The sequence below is a fragment of the Pseudorca crassidens genome, chromosome 8 (genome assembly GCF_039906515.1).
Source record: "Pseudorca crassidens isolate mPseCra1 chromosome 8, mPseCra1.hap1, whole genome shotgun sequence".
In the NCBI taxonomy this organism is placed as follows: Eukaryota; Metazoa; Chordata; class Mammalia; order Artiodactyla; family Delphinidae; genus Pseudorca; species Pseudorca crassidens.
Window position 1 is genome coordinate 94,533,986 of NC_090303.1, and position 19,232 is coordinate 94,553,217.

The 19,232-nt window shown below is 48.7% G+C and overlaps 1 protein-coding gene across 4 annotated transcripts in view; it reads left to right on the forward strand.

Annotated features, from left to right (window-relative positions):
- The window catches only part of TMEM178B (transmembrane protein 178B), a 368,443-nt gene extending 352,538 nt beyond the window's left edge, over positions 1-15,905 (forward strand). For 2 of the 4 annotated variants that reach the window (XM_067747209.1, XM_067747210.1), the window contains one exon: positions 6,234-15,905. In XM_067747209.1, the coding sequence (XP_067603310.1) occupies positions 6,234-6,484 (251 nt within the window). In that variant the 3' untranslated portion in view covers positions 6,485-15,905. The remainder of the gene's footprint in view (positions 1-6,233) is intronic. The other 2 variants (XR_010945659.1, XR_010945658.1) reach the window with 2 other exon arrangements.
- Positions 15,906-19,232: the final 3,327 nt, after the last annotated feature.

Genomic DNA, 19,232 nt, shown 5'->3' on the forward strand with positions numbered 1-19,232 from the left:
CAGTCACTGCTCGGAAGCGGGCTGAGCAGAGGTTAACGCCAAAACTCTGAATATCAGCTTAAACGTATCTTGGTAATCAACCTACCAGGTGGTACTGGGATAGAACCATTTGGGGTTGCAGAGTGAGTGCTCCCTGGTGACACTTCAAGGTTGCAGAAGAACTAACTACCCCAAAACAGTGCTCTCCTGGCCAGGCATTTCTTAGCATGGCAACAGACCCAGGGATCCAAGTTTCTGCGCCTCCACTGGGTTAAGGCTTTAGGTTGTCTGTAACGTACAAGCGAGGATTCATTTCTGTAGTCATTGCAGTGTCACCGATTGGCCCCAGAGTGCAGGGCAGGAGGGAACGTGTAGGAAGGGTGACCAATGTGTACTCCTTAGCCCACATCTTTCTAGTTTTAGGACCAAAAGTCACACTTACCAGGGACACACCCTCTACCCTCACCAGCTCCCAGGCAAACTGGGATGCTTGATCACCCTTCTAGGGAAGGAAGAAAGAAAACAAAAGTCAGAAACTGAAGGGAATTGGAGATTATGGGGGAAGCAGTGGAAATCCTGTGTGTAGCCAGGGAGTACCTCAAACATACCGTGTCCCTGGGGATGGGGACGCAGAATTACATAACATGTGATAGCACACACTATCATACAATCCTATGAAGCGCTCATGTTCTGGTGGTAGTTCAAATCAGAGGAGAGGGTGAAGTGGCCAGAAAGAGTATGGAATGTGGTTTCAGAGGAAGACTGACAAGCCCCAAGTCTGAAAAGACAAAGGAGGAGACAGACAGGGACATCTAGGGAGGGGGACCAAGCCTGGATCAAGGGGCAGCTTGGAAACTCAGGGAAGAGATAGCCAAGCAGGAGGAAGTTGTCAGACAGCCCAGAAACTAAAAGTGGGGAGAAAACTGGAATCTAATATCGGCACCAGAGAAACGTTAATTAGAAACGGCAGCAATGCGAGGAGCTTGGTGAGGGGGCTGTATTTGGCGCTGGGACAAGAAGTCGGCCGGCTGGGCATGGAAACCCTTCTCTCGGTCTCACCCTCACTCAAGCCTCAGCGGTGCCTGGAGCGGAGGGGTGGGGGGCGGCCGGTGGGCGTGCGGCCAGTGATCCCAGAACCCCACGCAGCCCTCGCCCCTTCCAGCTAGGCGCTGACGGGACACTCAGACACCGGTGACTGGGGCTGGCCCATGGGTTGCCAGGTGACATCATGGGTTTGATTCCTGAAAGAGCTCCAGGTGGGGTTGGTCATCCAAGGAAGCAGGTGCTGTGTTGGAATCAAAAGGAAGCATTTATGTTTGCAGAGTGCGTTCCACTCCTTGGCCATGCCTTCCCGCTCACAGGTGGAGTTTGCAAATGGGGACACCAGAGGGTTCTGGACGACACTGTTCCCTCTGTGCCAGTGGGTCTTGTTAGCACTGGCTCTCAGGCTGCGGGCACACGGGGTGGTGTGGTCTCATCTAACTGGACTTCCTGAGCTGAGAGTCCTGGCACGGAAAGGGTAACTAGGTGTCATTTCTCCTTGCAACCCGCTGCAACTGACTAGTTGCGGCTGGCTGCTGGGGAGGGCTGGGCTCAGTCGGAGTCTGAGGCCAGCAGGAATAAGGGTTGAGATTGATTAGCTATTTCGGCCAAAGGCATGGACTTGAAACTAATAGAAGAGCCATTGCACTTTGCTGTCCAGAGCTTTACAGTTCCTGCAATGACAGGCCTTACGGTCCCCTTGTGAATGGACAAGGCTGGTGCTTTTCAAAAATGTTTAGATCAAGTGAAAGTTCACGTGGAAACAGATCAAAGCAGGGCTCTTCTGGCCACAGAGAGGAGGGAGGGCTGGGAGGCTCTTTTACTCCCTCTTCCTTTCCCAGTGGCAGCTCCTGAGGCACCTCCATGGAACAGGGTTTGAAAACCACTGGAGGAGGGACTGCTTTAGGAGAGGGTCAGGAAGGGTCTCTGAGAGGATGGCGTTTGAATTGAGATCCCAGAAGATCTCAAGAAGAAGGCCATTCTTCTTAGCTAGAGTACAGGGAGTATGGGGGTCAAGGTGAGAAATGAGGTCAGATCGGTAGGAAGCGTCCACTCAGGTAAGCCCATACAGGCAGGGTAAGGAAGGTGGGATTTAAATTTGTTTAAATGTCACTGGAAGAAGGCAGGGAACCAATGATCTGTTACCAGAGGTTCTGTGGGAGATGATGGAAGCCTGACCAGGATGGCAGCGGTGAGCGTTTCAGTAGTTAGAGGCACGATGGGAGTGGGATGTGGACATGCCTTCTCGACTCAGACTTAGAGACCTAGGACACTGGGGCACTGGGGTTGAAGGAGGGATGCTCTCCAGGCCAGGTGCGGACCCCCTTCTCTTTATTGCCTGCGGACACCCTGCTTCCTCTGGGAAACCTTCCCTGGCCCGGCATAGTTGTCTCTTACCATTTACCTCTGGGTATTAGCCCTTCTTTTCCTAAACATGGCGAGATATAGGAGCCACCTTAGAGCTGTCTGCTCCAGCGCCCTGATTTTACAGATGAGGGGACCAAAGATTCAGAGCTGATACTAAACTCAGGTCTCTTAATCCCCAGTCTGGTGCTATTTTCACTTCATCCTCAGCTTTTCAGTTATATCTGTCTCATATCCCCAGCGAGATTATAAGATTTTTTTTCATCTTTTATTTTAGACTTTATTAAAAATTCTTAAGAACAGTGATCCTATCTTATTCTCCTTTTTATCCCCCTAGCATCTAGCATAATGCTTGACACAAACACAGAAGTTCAACAGATATTTGCTGATTGGCCGTTGGGTACACCGTGGAGCCGGCGGCCACAGGAAGGTCCCCTTCTGCCTGCCCCATTGCAGTTAACCTGCCTCCCCAGACCTGACGTCACTTAGGTCTGACAGCCGCGCCACAGGAATGTCCCCTTCCGCCTGCCCCATTGCAGTTAACCTGCCTCCCCAGACCTGACGTCACTTAGGTCCGACAGCCGCGCTGCTGCTGTCCCTACTTGCCTAGCCAGTGTTACAGCCAGTTCTGGCCTCGCAGCAGAGCCTTGCTCCAAAGGGAAGGGCTTGGGTAGTTCATTTCACTTAATTGCTAACTGTGACTACAGTTAGTCTGGGAGCCTGACTGGAGTGAGGCTCAAATCCCAAGCCTTGGGGGGGAATTACTGAGAAGATGTGACCACGCATTATTACGTTTGCCTTTCTGGATCCTCACTCACCAATCGATAAGTGCTCCCGAGAAATAAAATGACCCAGGCCACGGCCTGTTCCTTGAGGGGAGAGGAGAGAGCCTTATACTTGCCCAAAGGACCACTGTACTTTTGGGTGAACGGAAGGAGGCTGCAATCCCCCGTGCTCTAATATCTATTACCGCCCTTTAATTGAGGATGTTTTCTAGCAGAAACATTTAGAATCTCTATTAGTTCCCCAGAGAACCCCTCAGAGTTGGTGGTGGTAGGGGGAGTTCTGCACCCCACCCTTCCCGGTTGGTCACCAGTCCACAGGTCTGAGAGCTGGGCTCATCACCTGAGACAGAAAGCTGGGTCAGGTAGGGTCCTTGCGTGCCTGTGCCCCTCGTCCCCCCACACTCCGGTACTCCTGCCGTGTGTATTTCCAGTTATTAATGCACGTTTCCAAACTTGAATTTATAAGTGCAGAAGTACATAAAAATATAAATCCTTGCTCCGAACGGAAAACAGTGTCTATGGTAGCTGACAGAAGCTGCTTCAACTCTTCTCTGTCACAACGGGCTTTCCTGACATGTTGTACAGATGACCTGCGTAACGCGCCGTCTTAAGTGAGAGCCCTCAGTTTTTTCCCATCTACGGGGATATTGACGGGAGCTAACAAACTACAGAAATCTTTAAAGGTTCCAGAGTCACAGAACAACTGACAGGAAGTGGAGGCAGGAAGATATCCCAACTAACCCTATTAACATGACAACAAGATGGATGTTACCAACAAGCTGGGCCACTTCCAATTGGTAGCTAATTAAGTCCATATGGTAATTAAGTAATTAGGTCTTGATTTATCAACCACATCTTTGTGTCCTGTCTGCTCTGCTTGCAGAACACCCTTAAAATAGTGTCTGTCAAGCTTTTTCAGCTACTGGTAACTTGGGAAGATCAAAACTTCCTTGAGATCGACCTTCTCTCCCGGGAACAAATCACTGTGCACGATTTGATGAGAAGAAATGTCTCCATTTTTAAAAGTATCCTGTGTGGATACAGTTTATAGAGAGCCCTTGGGTGACCTCAGTCCCATCCAGAGCTTCAATCTATAAGATGATGACTCAGTCCACATCTCTAGCTCAGAAATTACTACCAGGCTCCAGACCCACGGTGCCAAGTGCCTTAACATCCCAAGGGCAGCTCAGATTTGAACTCAGCACGCGTGCACACGTGTGTGCGCTCTCTCTCCCTCTTCCTGTCCTAAATCTAAATTTTAGTAGATGACGTCATCGCACACTCAGGTTTCTGAACCAGAAATTGAAAGCGTACTTGAGGCACGAGCAGGCCAGCTCTTGTTTGTTGGAGTTTGGAGTCTTTGAAACTGGTGTCAATACGAAGCTTTCTTCAGTTCAGTGATGGCCAAGCCATCACGCTGTCCTTGGCCAGGGTCCCACCGGCTGCCTCCTTCCCTGTGGCCCCCCCTCTGCTTCTTCCCTCACCTGAATCTGTGCCTCAAGGTTATACAAAGAACCTCTGCCCTAACACAGGGTCTCACCAGGCCGATCAACAGAAATCATATGAGGAACTTTTAAAAAGGAGAGATTCCCATCCTCTCCCTAAGATTCCGATTAAGAAAGTCTGGGATGAGACCTAATCCACCCTGGGTGCCGTCTTAGAATTCCATCTGAACCCCAGGGCACAGCAGGAGAGACTCGGGGTGCTTTGTAACCCCCCCCAGTTTTCCCAGGTAATGATGGTACCATATGTGTTTGTACACGATGACTGTCGCTGCACGCACATGCACAAGCATGTACACGCACACACGTGCACACACACACATGCACACATATGTACACCTACATGCTTCCCACCCACACAATTTTATTTTTGCGGCACCTGTGCCCAGGTCACCCCTGACTCGCTGCTTTCCATTGCCTCTACCAGCCGCCATTCACTAACATTCATTCAGCCCTGCCCTGCTCCCTCCTCGCCAGACCCCTCCTTCCTTCTCCCCTTGACTACAGCTCCTAACTGGTCTCCTGCCTCTGGACCGCCCTCTGCTCTGCTCCTGAATTAGTGGTCTTTGGAAACACAGATCACAGCCCTTGAAGAGCCTGGACCCCTGCAGTACTATCGACCCCACCCAGCCTTTTCCAGACTTTACTTCTTCAGGCCATTGCTCTCCTATCTGCAGTGACAGAGGAAACATTAGACATAGCAAATATCGAGAAAAGGTCTTAAACTCATTTTAGGTACATCAAATATCTATTGGCTAAAAGTGGACTTATAATTCTGTTCTATTTGATAACATTGTATCTCTTGTAGCAGCCTTCTCATTGGAGGTTAATTTGAGCAATGGTTTTTTTTAAAGGAGCATCATTGAATAAGTTTGTGAAATACTTCGTAAGACTAGGCTGGACAAGTTAACTTACGTTACTGTGGATGATGAATCTTAGTGGGTGAGAAGTGACGTACAGAGTTTCCCAGAGTTATCGACTCTGCTGCCGCGTCGTGAAGGAGTTATCTCCTAGGCTTAGTTTTCCACAGAAAACGCTGGGAAATGTCTTACGGGAAAAGGCTTCCAGGATTTGGATGGCTGGTTGGTAAATGGATTAAAGGAAAACCTAATATCGTATGAGACATTGTGTATGGAAAAGAAAAGAGTAAAAATGTTTCTCTCTTTAAGGAAGTAGCAGTGGGGGGTGTTTTCTGCGTCTCCAAGGAAAGACTGAATTTTAAAGGCTTTCGAAAAATGAGCTGAATACTCTCCTGCTTCACTGCACCCTACACAAACTTTCACGTGATATATTTTTAGTATTTCCCCAAAGGAGAGACTCCCCGAGTTTATCCAAGACTGGGCCGTTATTGAAGCATGAGGAAGCCTTGATACTATTCCCTTCTCCATGAATACTTGCAAATATTGATCTCGTTAGCAGGTTACTCTTACCTGGATCTCCTCATTGTTTCTACTCAAGAAAATCGAAAATGTAGTAAACCTCACTTCTCTCTTTCTCTCTCCCTCTCCTCTTCCCTTTCCTTCTCTGTTACCCCACCCCTGTTTCTTCCCTTCTCCTCCAGGAACTTTCTGCATCATTTCACTGTGCACCTGTGTGGCCGGGATCAACTTTGAGCTGTCACGCTACCCACGCTACCTGTATGGACTCCCCGACGACATCAGCCATGGCTACGGATGGTCCATGTTCTGTGCTTGGGGGGGCCTGGGCCTCACGCTAATCTCGGGATTCTTCTGTACCTTGGCCCCTTCTGTCCAACCTGTCCCGAGGACCAACTGCCCCAAATCCAGACCCGAGAATGGGACAGTGTGCTAAAAAAAACAAACCCATACATATATATATATATATATATATATAAATATATATATAATATACATATATACAACAGAACTCAATCAAGATGGTGCCAGTGCCGAGGCAGAGTGGAGCTGGCTTAGGCACCTGCATCTCGTCGGACTTTGTGTTGCCTCATCACCGAGATGGGGAAAGCGTTCCCATCACGTGGCTCTTCCATCAGTTCTTAACTTTTGGCTCCGTGGTTTCTTGAAGACATCACCACTCGAGACAGTCCCGATTCCCGTCACTCACGAGGATGGGGTGGTGGGCTGGGAAGGGACGGTGCCCGTGGTCTGGGGCGGCACGGGTGTAGACAAGGAAGCACCCTCCGCTGGGCTGGCAGAAGGGGACGATACCCCGACACCGATCACATCAGAGGAACGACGCCCTTAGTTCATAGAATGGAACCAGATCTTTGAGGCCATTTCCAGAAGCATTTTCTTCTCCTGCTCTTCCCGTCTGATTTCCTTCCTGGCCGACCAGTGACGCACAAGAAGTGGAAGAGAAAACACACCGAGAAGGGAGTTTTCTCTTTGCTGCCAAACTTCTGGACCAAGTTTCGGAGGTGGGGAGGGGGAGAGCACGACATGCTGAGGGACAAGGTCCGCCTCGATGAGAGGACACTTCAGTGGATGCTCAGAAAACCCAGTCTTACCTTCCAGCTGCCTTACACCCAGTTAAGCAAGAGGCCGCCCTGCCCCGAGCCCCATCTGCACTCCCCGGGAAGATCGGAGCCTTGGAGTAACGCTGTAATGTGTGTGTGTGTGTGCGCGCGCGCGTGTGTGCGCAACAACTTCAGGCAGTTTCCTTTTTTTTCTTTTCCCCTTTTTAAATGGCAATACTGGGTTATGACTGTTGTCTGTCATTTGGGGTGGTTTCATGGCCCAGGATGGAGGGCCCAAGACCTAGGAAGCATCATGAGGGGTGGGCTTCTATGGGGGCCAGTTTTGCAGCTTCAGATCCCTGGAGTGTGTGTGCGTGCGTGCATGTGCGTGTGTGTGTGTATGTTTTCTGAGTGTGGGGTTTTATCATTTGTGTTGCATTTTTCTGTTATTTTTAGTGCACCTGAAATTCCCAGAGGGCAGAACCAAGGACAAAACCACTGGGCAGAGGACCTGTGGTACTTCACATCCTAGTTCTGGGATGCCACAGGATTTAGTCCTCTAATTTTGGAAGTTCAAGACACAGCTGGGTACACGAGCCATGCGCGAAGAGGGGGAACACGGTTCAAGAGGGAGAAGGAAAGTGGCCTCTGTTGCTGTTGGAAAGTCCACCTACCAGACAAGACCTTTCACTTCCCATCACAGAAGCTGTCCTTTGTCACTGGACATCCACCCCTTTTGTAGGGTTGACCTCTGTACAGACGAAAGAAAATGGGTCACCTGCAGAGAGCCGCCATGTCCCATGGACTCCAGTTTGTATGATATTGTGTAAATTCATGGAGAACTCCTGACGCTTGCCCTCTTCCTGTTCCTCTTGGTATTCAAGGCCATGAATCCCCAAGTGGCCATCTTGGTGGCTAGCACCCAAACGGAAGTGGCCTCAATCCAGCCCGGTGTGTCAGGCTCGGTCGAGCGCATTGGCACTGCGGGGGTTGGCGAGCTATGGAGTCAGCCAGCGGGTTGTGAAAGCTGGGGGGACAGGAGTCTGCCAGCAAGAGTGGGCAGCAGCAGCTGACCGTCACCTCAGTGACCCCGCGGGGGCCGAGCAGCCCTGGGGAGGCAAAGAGAGAATTCCCCGAGCCGTCCAGCCGTGGGTCACCCGTGTAGCCGAGAATTCAGTTGCTTCATAACTGAATGTGCTCTGGGAACTTTGCCACCCACTCCGCAGCCTTCCTTCCCAGCCATGCCCTCTGTTTCATCTACCTGTCCTCTACCCTGCCTCCCCTCCAGCTCCCCCCTTTTCTCACCTCTGAACCATTTCCCTTCTCCCTCTTCCATCCACCAGGCTCCAAGTCCCGCCTCTCTCCTCATCTGCTCTTTTTGACTGTGTGTGTGTGTGTAATTCACAACCACATAGGACATCTGATGTGCGTGGATGGGTCTGAGTGTGGGGCTCTGTGTGTGTGTATCTCTCTGGTGCATTTTGTGTACATTTGTGTCAGTATGTATCTGGACGCAGGTGTGGGTGTGTACTACCCAAGACTTCCTTGCTGGTGACACGGATTAGCTTCTGCAAATAGGCTCACGTGTGAGTGAGTGCCCTGTGCGTGGGGAGCTAGGAGACGACAGGGCAGGAAATGCTGTTAGCTCCTAATTGCACTTCTAAGGATGGTTTTTAAAACAAAGGATGTATTCTGTGAGAAGGGAGATAATTTTCAGGAAAACCCAGTGTTTCAATTGTACAGGGAATTAAAAAAATAATAATTTGCTTTGAAAAGTTAGATTTCCCACTTCAGGGGAAGGGCATACTTGGGCTTGAGGAAAAGTGAGAAGTATCTCAGATTGTGTCTTCCTTCCATGTTGACTGGGCTCCGCCTAGCAGGGAGAGCTGGGCGTCCACCAGCATCTGTTTGGGGCGGGAGGCTTGTCTGTGACCACATCCAAATTTCAGCTGTTTCCCAATTGTAGGAAAATGCGGAAAGAAATTCCAAATGGGGCAATTTGTAATCAATCATTTAAACTTTTCCTAAGGAACCAGTACTGTTCACCAACCTGTGATTTATACCCTCTTTTTTAATCCCATGCTTGCCATAAATAGATCATCCACTCTCTCCAACTACTAATCTTCATCATAGACCTTCATCACAGATTGCTGCATCCCTTTGAAATGTTCCTAAATGCTAGGAGGACCCCTAGGAAAGAAGTAAACCACCTGGGCCCAACTCACCATCAGCAGAGCAGGAGCTTAGAGCCGCTTTCTTTGGTAATGGGGCCAGAGATGTACAGACACGCACACTCTGGGTCTGACCCTGCTCGGGGCCAATAAAAGCCCAGCCACGTGGCCAGGACGGAAGCCCTGTACAGATGGCAAGTGGGAGAACTGCTCTGGTCACCTTGATCCCTCCGGCCTAGGGACTTGACCGCAGATGAAGACGTGTCACTCCAAGCTGTCACTGAAGCTTTCGTGCTGTGAGGGCTGAGGAAGAAAAGGCAGAGAGGGAGGAGAAGGAAGGAGGAGGCTCAACCTTCGGGACTCTTTACATCAGACTCTGCTAACCCCAGATCCGAGTAGAACCCAGCCTTCCGACGGGATTTAGGGTCCACGGCCTCACCCACCAGCCCCCACCCCGGGTCAAGTTCAAATTCCCTACAGGTGTGCAGGCGAGGCCTGTGACCGTGTATGTGTTTTGAGCTCCGTGAAAGTCGACCTTGAGCACGGGCCCTTTTATTTCCTTCCCTGCCCTAGGACCCTGGGGATTCAGGAAAGTGGGGTGTCTGCCTTAGAAAGAGGTCCTATTTCTTCCCCCATTTGAAGAGTTTTGGTTTCTTCTTCTGATTTCTGTTCCTTTCTGTGCACTCACTTCCACCTTCTCCCTGCATCAACTACGACCCATTAAAATAGTTAAGGAATCTGTCTTTAGAGACGCTCATCCACTCCAAGCAGCCCCCTTCCTTGTTCGTTGTGGCTGTAGGTTTCATAAACAGTTCTGTGACTCCCTGCCATCAAAGCGTAAACCAACTTCAGATGTGCCTGTTCCAGCTTCAATCCTCCTCCAAGTCCCAGCCTTTCAACGATAACACCCTTTCGATTTCAGGGATCACAAGGTCACAAACACTGGACAACTCCACCAAATCAAGACAAAGCCTCCCTCAATCACACGTCCCTGTGCGGCACCCTGGGCCCTGGCGCCATCTGGGGATGTTCTCTTGTTGGGAGTGAGTGGTTTCACCTCGCAATGCTTGCCTTTCTTTCGATAAGGGAAGAAGATGTCCTGAGACTCTTCCGTCGGTGCCCCACGTCTTAGTGTTCATCCACTGTCACCATGAGAGGTCTGAAATGAAAGAACCACGTGTAGTTGTCCTGCTTTAATGGGAGGATGTGCTGCTTACGTCTCCAAAGCTGCCCACCTGAGTCGGAGGCGTTTAGAATTGACTCTGTCTTCACCTGGCTTATCCTGAGAGCATTAACGAACTGACTTTCAAGTATCGTGGGGGAAGGAGTGGGAAGAAGTACACTCTGCTCATCTTGGGTGTGATGCGTGTGGGATGTTTGCTTGATTCTTGTGGCTAAAGGGAAGCTGCTCTTCTGAAAAGGTCCCCTCTGCTCTAGGGACGAACCTTTCCCGTGGACGTATCCAGCCCTTTCCAGGGAAAGGTGATGAGTCGTGGAGTGATTTCACCACAGATAGAAATAGTTCGTGCGTTAACGGCCGGGTTGGCTTCTGTGCTGTCTTCCAGCTGTTATACAATAGGGTAAGGGGACAGATTTTTAAACAAGACCCCCTGAGTTGATGGTCACAAAAGTTTCTGGTTTCCCTCAACGTGGTCACCTTGGTGGGCTGGGTTTTCCCTCTTTTCATCAATGTCTCCATGGTGCAAAATATTTCTTAAACATTATGGTTAGTTCTTAGACTGCATTATTATTGGCTATTTGATTTTTTTTCCTGAATAATACATGTTCATTGTAGAAAACTAGAAAAATAAAATACAAAAGAAAAAAAACCTTAGAAGATTGTTCATAATCCCATGGCTCTGGGCATCACAACGATCATAGCCCCAACACTTCATCAGTGGTTGTCTCTGGGTTGGCAGTTGGGGCCAGGGGTGCAGCCCGTGACCACAGAACTACATTGGTCTGCGTGGAGTCGACCCCATGTTCATGGCAGTGAGAGCACAGAGCCCTGAGCCCCCAGAGGTAGCAAACAGCCCTTTGAAGAGGCCAGAGCTTAGGGGCAGGGTGGAACAGAGCTAAAAGATTCCAACTTTGGGATTTCTTTCCTTTTTCTGTTTCTCCTTCCTTCCTTCCTTCCTTCCTTCCTTCTTTCCTTCCTTCTTCTCTCTTTTTTTTTTTTTTGAGTGCCATCTCAGTCTAATGATAGGTGTGAGAGCACTGAAGCCAGAGTAACTCACTAATTCAGCTACACCTGTATAATGCAATTACCGTACATTTCATTTCAGCTCTGCACTAAAATGATTTGTGACTCTGGGCACTGTGTATTCTCCATACTTGAACTTCCTCATCCACAAAATGAGGATAGAGATAACACTTTACCTCATGGTATATTAAGGGTGACAAAGAAATTGCAAAGTGATTTGCAAACATGAAGCGTCGTATGAATTATGCGCTGTTCAAATCCTCCTGCAGCGGCCGAGCCCCCACCGAATGGAATTTTTCCACGTGATTTCTCAGTCTCACCGCGGAAAGGATAATCTAGAAACGAGGGGTCATCTTGGCCACTGAACAGGACTGTCCTCTCCAACTTAGGCACGTAGATTTTATTTGATCATCCAGGTTCCTCAGAGAAGTCGGCTCCTTAATTTACCCATCCCCAGCCTTCCTTCCTTATGTCCAAGGCCAGTGCAAGAGCACTCTTAATCGTCTTTATTATTCCCAGAGGTGATGGAATAAGTAAACCATATGTGGCAAATGGCATAAGTGAGCTAAAACAGTTAACTGTTAAGGCACAGAGTCGAGGCCTCAGTTATTTACTGTTTTACCATTCTCCTCACGTCGTTTCTAGCCGTCCGTGCCCAAGTGGTGGGGCAAGTCAGATTCTGAAGCATTTTAATGGTCTTATAAGTTTACGATGGGAACGAGCTTCAAGGAACTGGGATCTTCTTTCCCTTGGCCGTTGGTGAAGCGGATGGCTTCATCAAAAGCACGTGGGTTCTTATAGGAAGGCCTTTGGAGGGTGCATTCGCTAGGAGTTGTTCTGGGCATGATCCTGTTTGGGAAAAGCTGGATTCTAGGTTCTAAACAAGACAAGAAAGCACTTCCCGAAGGGTCTGCACGCTTTCCACTTTGCAGTGGATCAGCTTAAGTGGTATGGAGAGACCTTCTCTAAGGGAAATCCAGGTCACTACTCCCGGTATGGTTGGAGCCCAGCCAGGGATGGGGCAACCACCCAACCGCAGAGGATGGTGGTTCACTGTTGAAAAACAGAAAACTGGGTGTAAGTTACACAGCAGTAACTCAAACCTGGCCTCGCTCTGACAGACAGCAACCTCAGCCATTGCAGCTCTCTTCACTTCCAAGGACCGGGTGTCTGTTCCTGGAGGAACTCCGTGTCCCGCTGTCCTCTCCTGGCTACGTATTTCCCTTCCTTTCCGGGTCGCCCGTAGACCCTTTCTAGGCTGAACGTGTGTGTGTGTCTGTGTCGCTGTGACTGTAATGATGTCTTTCACATGAAGAGCTTTCACCGACTCCATCTCCTCCTTTCCCCTTTCCACCCATGGTGTGACTGTTTTGCCAGTCAAGATTATCTGTAAAAATGTACAAATAAAAGTGGAAACTGAAAATAAGGGGGAGGGAATTGAGACTAAACAAATGCATTGCTGTAGCCCTCGGTTTTCTGAGGACTTACGTGGACTGCCCTAAAATCCCAACTCTGGGTGGGATTTGAAGGGAGGGAGGCCATTGGCGCAGGAATTTTGTTGGGTTTTTCTTTCTGGTGGTTTGTCTGACAGTCAACGAGTGTCTGCTTGGAACTCTCTTTTCTAAAGGTTTGGGCCTTTAAAGTATATTTTCCAAAAAGTAAAAGCAAGTCATCCAAGTGTGAAGGGTGAAGGTCATCGTGAAGGTCAACACAGAGACCCGATCTGGGGGCGGTAGTAATAGCTTTGTCACCGGCTCACTCGGGGCCTTGGGCGAATGTGGTTACCTCACCAGGTCTCTGCGTCCTCTCAGCCAGACGGGGCTGGGGGCTCCTGGGGCTCCCAGTCTCCTTGGCCATTCTGCTGCTACTTTGGGAGAGGCTTCAAGCCCGTGCTGGTACGTGTTTACTGCAGGAGGTGCGTTCGGAGAGTCCCTCCTGGCTGCTCTCGCCCCACGCTTTCACTCCTCGGAAAGTAACCTCGAGCTAACAGCCATTCTGTGCTCAGAGTCCAAAGCCTTTTATCTACCTTTTCATTCTCGGATGCCTTTCCACCCACTTTGATGATGTCATTTTACTGTGGTTACGGACAGAGCTTTGCTGTGCTGGGGTAGGAGGTAGAGTTTCAAAGGAGATGATGTATGTGAATTGCTTTGGAATCTGTGACTTACTCTGCCACCCCAGCTTGTACTATCAGAAGCAGGGAGTCTGGCCCAGGGATGCGACCGAATCAGAATGAAGAAAGCCTTGGTGGGGTGTGGGGGTAGATGTAGCCGAGGTAAGGTAAAGAAAGCTTTCGGAAGGGGAAGTGGCAGAATCACAGGGCATCCTCAGCATGGCAGCAGAGAAGGATCCCCAAAAGGCGGGGCACCCAGAAGAGGAAGTAGAAAAGAGAAACGGGGGCAGGTAATCCTATAGCACAAGGAGCTGCCTCCCCACAGGATAGAGAAGACTAGCTGCTCCAGGGGCAGATTCACACCAAGCTTGGCCAGTGACCTAAGCCCTCCTCCTTCATGGCACCTTCAATCCAAACCTTTCTCCTCTCTGATGGTACACAGTGATCATCTCTAGGGTCAGCTTCAGGAAGGCAATTCAGAACAGTGCTGTCCAGTAGATACAATGCAAGCCACATATGCAATTTTAAATATCCTAGTAGCCCCCTTTTTAAAAGTCCAAAGAAATAGGTGAGATTAATTTTAATACCTATTTTGACCCAACATATCAAAAATATTATCATTTCAACATAGAACCAGTATAAAAATTACTGAGCTACTTACGTTCTTTTTTTTTTTTTTCCAAATGAAATCTTCGAAGTCCAATGTGAATTTTACTCTCAGAAAACACCTCAGTTTGGACCAGCCACATTTCCAGCGTTCAGTAACCACACGCGGCCACTGGCTGACGTGTAGGACAGCAAAGATTTAGTCTCTTCATTAGGGGATGGAATGGAATCACCCTTACCTGTGAGTCACACAGATCTCACGGCAGGCAGATGCTGGAGGTCGGTGTTGGCCCCGAGTAAAAAACACAGGAGCAATGTCCAGGCTGCCATCCTGGCGTCTGGAAGTTGCTCACCTGCTTAGAGGAGAGGACCGCTGCTTGTCAAATACATAGCACATCTGCCCCAGAGGGTCAGTGCTGCCCCTGGGCATGGCCCCGATGACCTGTCAAAGTTCTAGAGGCCAAAGCAAGTCCCTTTCTTCAGCTGTAGGAACACCAGCTTATCCCTTATCCAGACGTCCTTTATCTTAGGATGGAAAGGGGCGGACGGACCTTCTCTTCGTCAAGAATAAAGATCTACACAACTTCTCGTCCCCTGGTCCAGTCACCTGCTAATAGCATCTCACCAATATTTGGAGCTGTTTTCTCAATCCCTTACTTAAATGCTAAAAGGGGCTATGCTGTAAAGAGCAGTGGCCACAGGCAGACTGGGTCTCCTAGGAGGTGGCAGTGACAAGCTCTGTCCCTTACACTAGGACTCAGTCCACTATTGCCCACCACTCCTTCCTGCCCCAAGGCTTTCCTTAGATTTGAAGAAACCTCTTTCAGCGGGGCAGGGACAGAAGCAGGGTGGAGACAAGAAGTGAGGTCTTAGTGCAGAGAACAGAATAAAATGCAAGCAAACAACCCCTGGGCATTCTCAAAGCATTTCAAAGAGCCAATATGACAAGGTTGGATTCATTTAAAATATTGCATTCTGAGCCCTGTGTTACGGAGCAAAAGAGAATGAGCTGATTTGGTGAGTACATTTTATATATGGTCATTAGACAGGGGCTGTAGCCGTAAAAACTCAGTTTATGGTCCACCAGATTATTATTGCTCAGTCAATATAAATTGATTTACCTTTAATTTGCATAGTGCGTTCTGATTGGTTAGACAAGGAGTGATGTGTACTGCAGGGTTCCAACACCGCCTCTGCCCTGAGAGGTAGCAATTCCTGTGGTTATTGGTGCTAAAATAAGATTAAATGTTATGTTAATTTGTTCTGATACGATGTGAATAAATGTGTTGTTTAATCTTAACAAGAATGCTACATCTTATCAGATCTATTGTACTGTCTGTTCCTTCTCATAGTTAATTACAGGAAAGGTGATCCAAACCAGATCTTGAAACTATTGTGCTATTCTGAGAGGTGAATTTAACAGGGAAGTGGGAGGGGGGGATGAAAAGGGAAATTGCCAGGTTCCTGTGACTTTGCAAGGACTGAGGAAGCAGAGAGCATTTGGGGGCTTCACTGACACTGACTGCATCTTGCAATTTTCTTTTTCAAATTGGCAGAAATATTGTATTTCCATCGATTGAAGAAATAAAGTGTCTGGTAATTAAATGACTTGTTCATGGAAAAAATAAAAATAAATAATCTGTCAGTTGTGGAATGTAAACTGATTAAAAATTAAATAAAGAAGATCATGTTGTGTGTTTTAAGTAATTGTATCTACTTGGGGAAGAGGGGTACACCCTGCAGTATTTGATGGAGAACGATAGTTTTCCCTCAGGCTTTGTACAGAAGAAAAACGGAACAACTTTTATGTAGATGACAGACTGAAAACTCTAATCCTGAGGGAAATAGACAGTAAACATTTCAAGCATGTGTAAGCCGAAGGTAAATGCTTTTAAAGTTGCAGGGCCGGGTGGGGTGGGGATGGAGAGGGACTCCGAAGAGAAAAACAAGGAAACTATTGTTCTTTTTCTCCTAGTGTTGGCATTCATAACATTTTTTAAAATGCTTTATAAGAGGCTGAAATTACTGGTTACATTCTAACCTCCCACCCTATTTCTTAGCTATCAGTAAGGAGAGACACTTCTCTCACAGTCTTCATCATCTCTATCCCTACCTTAGAATCCCAGTTCCTTTCCACCCATGTGCCTTTTAAACATTTCTGGCTCATGCCTGGGTAGGACATCTAGGGAAGAAGTGAAGATGACAGGAGGTAGGTGCTTTTTTTTTTTTTTTTTAATTTTATTTATTTATTTATGGCTGTGTTGGGTCTTCGTTTCTGTGCATGGGCTTTCTCTAGTTGCGGCGAGCGGGGGCCACTCTTCATCGCGGTGCGTGGGCCTTTCACTGTTGCGGCCTCTCTTGTTGCGGAGCACAAGCTCCAGTCGCGCAGCTCAGTACTTGTGGCTCATGGGCCTAGTTGCTCTGTGGCATGTGGGATCTTCCCAGACCAGGGCTCGAACCCGTGTCCCCTGAATTGGCAGGCAGATTCTCAACCACTGCGCCACCAGGGAAGCCCAGGTAGGTGCTTTTTAAGGATAGTGTCAGTCAGCATCTTGGGTTTTAAGCCAAAGAAACCGGCTCTGTCTGGTCTAAGTGGGAAAGTCATTTACTGAAAAGACATGGGCAGCTGGAAGCCCGCAGCGCAGGCAGGAAAAAATGAGCAGCTAGCTAGCCAGAATCACACCCAGTCCAGTCTGGACTCTCCATCACAGTTGCCTGGTTGCCACTGTCACCATGGAGACCATATGTTGCTGCGCTGCCACTGTCAACAGGATGAATCTCCAGGTACCCGCTTCTTTCAGTCGGTATCCCCAGAATCCCAGGGGTGTGCACCATCTGAGGGGGACAGGCAAACAGGTCTAGAACCCTTAGCTTCTCTCTTGAATGGTGAACCCTGTCTCCCGCCAAGATTCATAGAGTAGGCAATTCCCCAAGCACCGGAAGAGGCATAGGTCCTGGGCAGGCAAAAAAGGGGAAATGTTCATTAGAGGTGGGATATCTGAGCGAGAGGAAGGATCCCTGAATGAGAGGCACGTTGCTGCATCTCTTTATGGTGCATCTGAATAGTGTCCAGTGGGTCTGTGTAGGATCTTCATGACAGTGATTAGCACCATGGCTGGCAGCCTGTGTTCCAAGATATGCACCAGTGTTAGGCATTGTACAAGAAGACCTGCCTAGATTTAGTTGGAGAAAGGGGCACTAATATAACCAGTGCCTGGTGAGTGTTATCCAACACCACCAAGCAGTTCTCCAAGTCTCAGAGGATACTGACCGGATGTCCTACAGTTCAACTCAGTTCTGACACTGTCAGCCTGGAGATAGTGTCAGATCTCATAGGTTAAGGACTCAGTCCCACAAGGCTGTCCCCATTTTGGACACAATCAGAAGTCCAGGTTATCACCCGTGCTTCTGATCGACTGGATACAAATTGGAGGTTTCCACGACCCCTCCTAGGGTTCAGTTAATTTGCTAGAGCAGCTCATAGGACTCAGGAAAACAATTTACTTACTAGATGAAGAGTTTATTATAAAAGGGTATAACTCAGGAAGAGACCCTTGGGAGAGATGCATAGGGCACGGTATGGGGAAGGAGGCGTGGAGCTTCTGTGCCCGCTCCAGGCACCAGTTTCCCCGAATCTCTGCATGTTCACCAACCCTGAAGCTCTCCAAACCACATCCTCTGGGTTTTTTATGAAAGCTTCATTGCCTAAGTACGTTTGATTAAATCGTTGGCCATTGGTGATTGAACTTGATCTCCAGCCCCTCCCCCCTCCCCGGAAGGCTGGGGGATGGGACCGAAAGTTCCAACCATCCAATCACCTGGTTGATTCCCTTGACAACCAGCCCCCCATCCTTAGTGACTTTCCAAAACGACCTCATTAACATAAACTCTGGTGTGGTTGAAAAGGGCTTGTTATGAATTACAAGACACTCCTTCCACCTTTACGGAACTGGAGCTCTTTCAGGATTTCAGAAACTTAGGACAAAAGAACAAATATTAGAACAAAAGATGCTCCCCTTGTTCTTTCTGCTTAGGAAATCCCCATGGCTTTAGGAGCTCTGTGCCAGCAACAGGGATGAAGACCTAATGTATATCTCTTATTATAAATAACAGTATCACAAGCGGAAATTTTTTTGTTAAAGAGGAATCCTGGAAGTAATGGAAATAAACAGTAAAATGCTTCAAAAGTAAGTACAGGCCAAGGTAAGTGCCTTACAGAATGGGCAAGGGGAAGTTTAACTTGAAGAAGTGGGAGACCAGAATCCTAAGGGTCCCCTGCCCTCCTTGTTGGTGATGTCCCTTGGAAGAGAGAAAGTGGAAGCACCACTGATCCTAAGAAATGAGCAAGGCCTTTCAGCCCAGGTACCTTCAGGGTCAGGTGAGGAGTATTGGGAGGAGGCTTCTGGGATGAGGCTCCCAGAAGTTCCTATGAGTTTGTGCCGCAGTGTTCCGACCTGAAGGGTGGGCAGGGTCACCAGCAACTATCTGAGGCATAACACAGATGCCCTGGAGACAGCCTGGGCTGAACCACAAAGAGGTAAACAGCCTGCTTCTCCTTTTTCCAAGGAAGAAGCACAACTTTGATCTCTGTGTCTGTGATGAATTATGCAGTCCACTGGGTATGTAGGAAACACACTTACTTCATTTCAGCACCTGTGCCTCCAGGCACAAAAATCCCCACAGCGAGAGCTGTTAAATAAAGAAAAGCAGCACCAGAAACTGTGACCAGGTCCCCCCAGTAGCTGGGATGTCCACAGAGGGGTGCCCTCCTCTAGGAAGCCTTCCTTTCCTGAGCGCCCATGCTGCTAAGTGCCCTTCTTCAGCCCCATGGCATCACGTTGTGTCTCTCTCATAGCACTTACACTTCCAGATGAAATGAATGTTTTCCTTTGGACCCCCTCAGGAACTGGGTTGTCTTGAGGAGCAGGGCTTCTGCCTTACTCATCTTCGTATTCCAATGACTAGTAGTGGCTGGTGTGTAGTAAGTGCTCAGTAAACACTTACTGATCTGAATCCATCTGAAGTCTTCC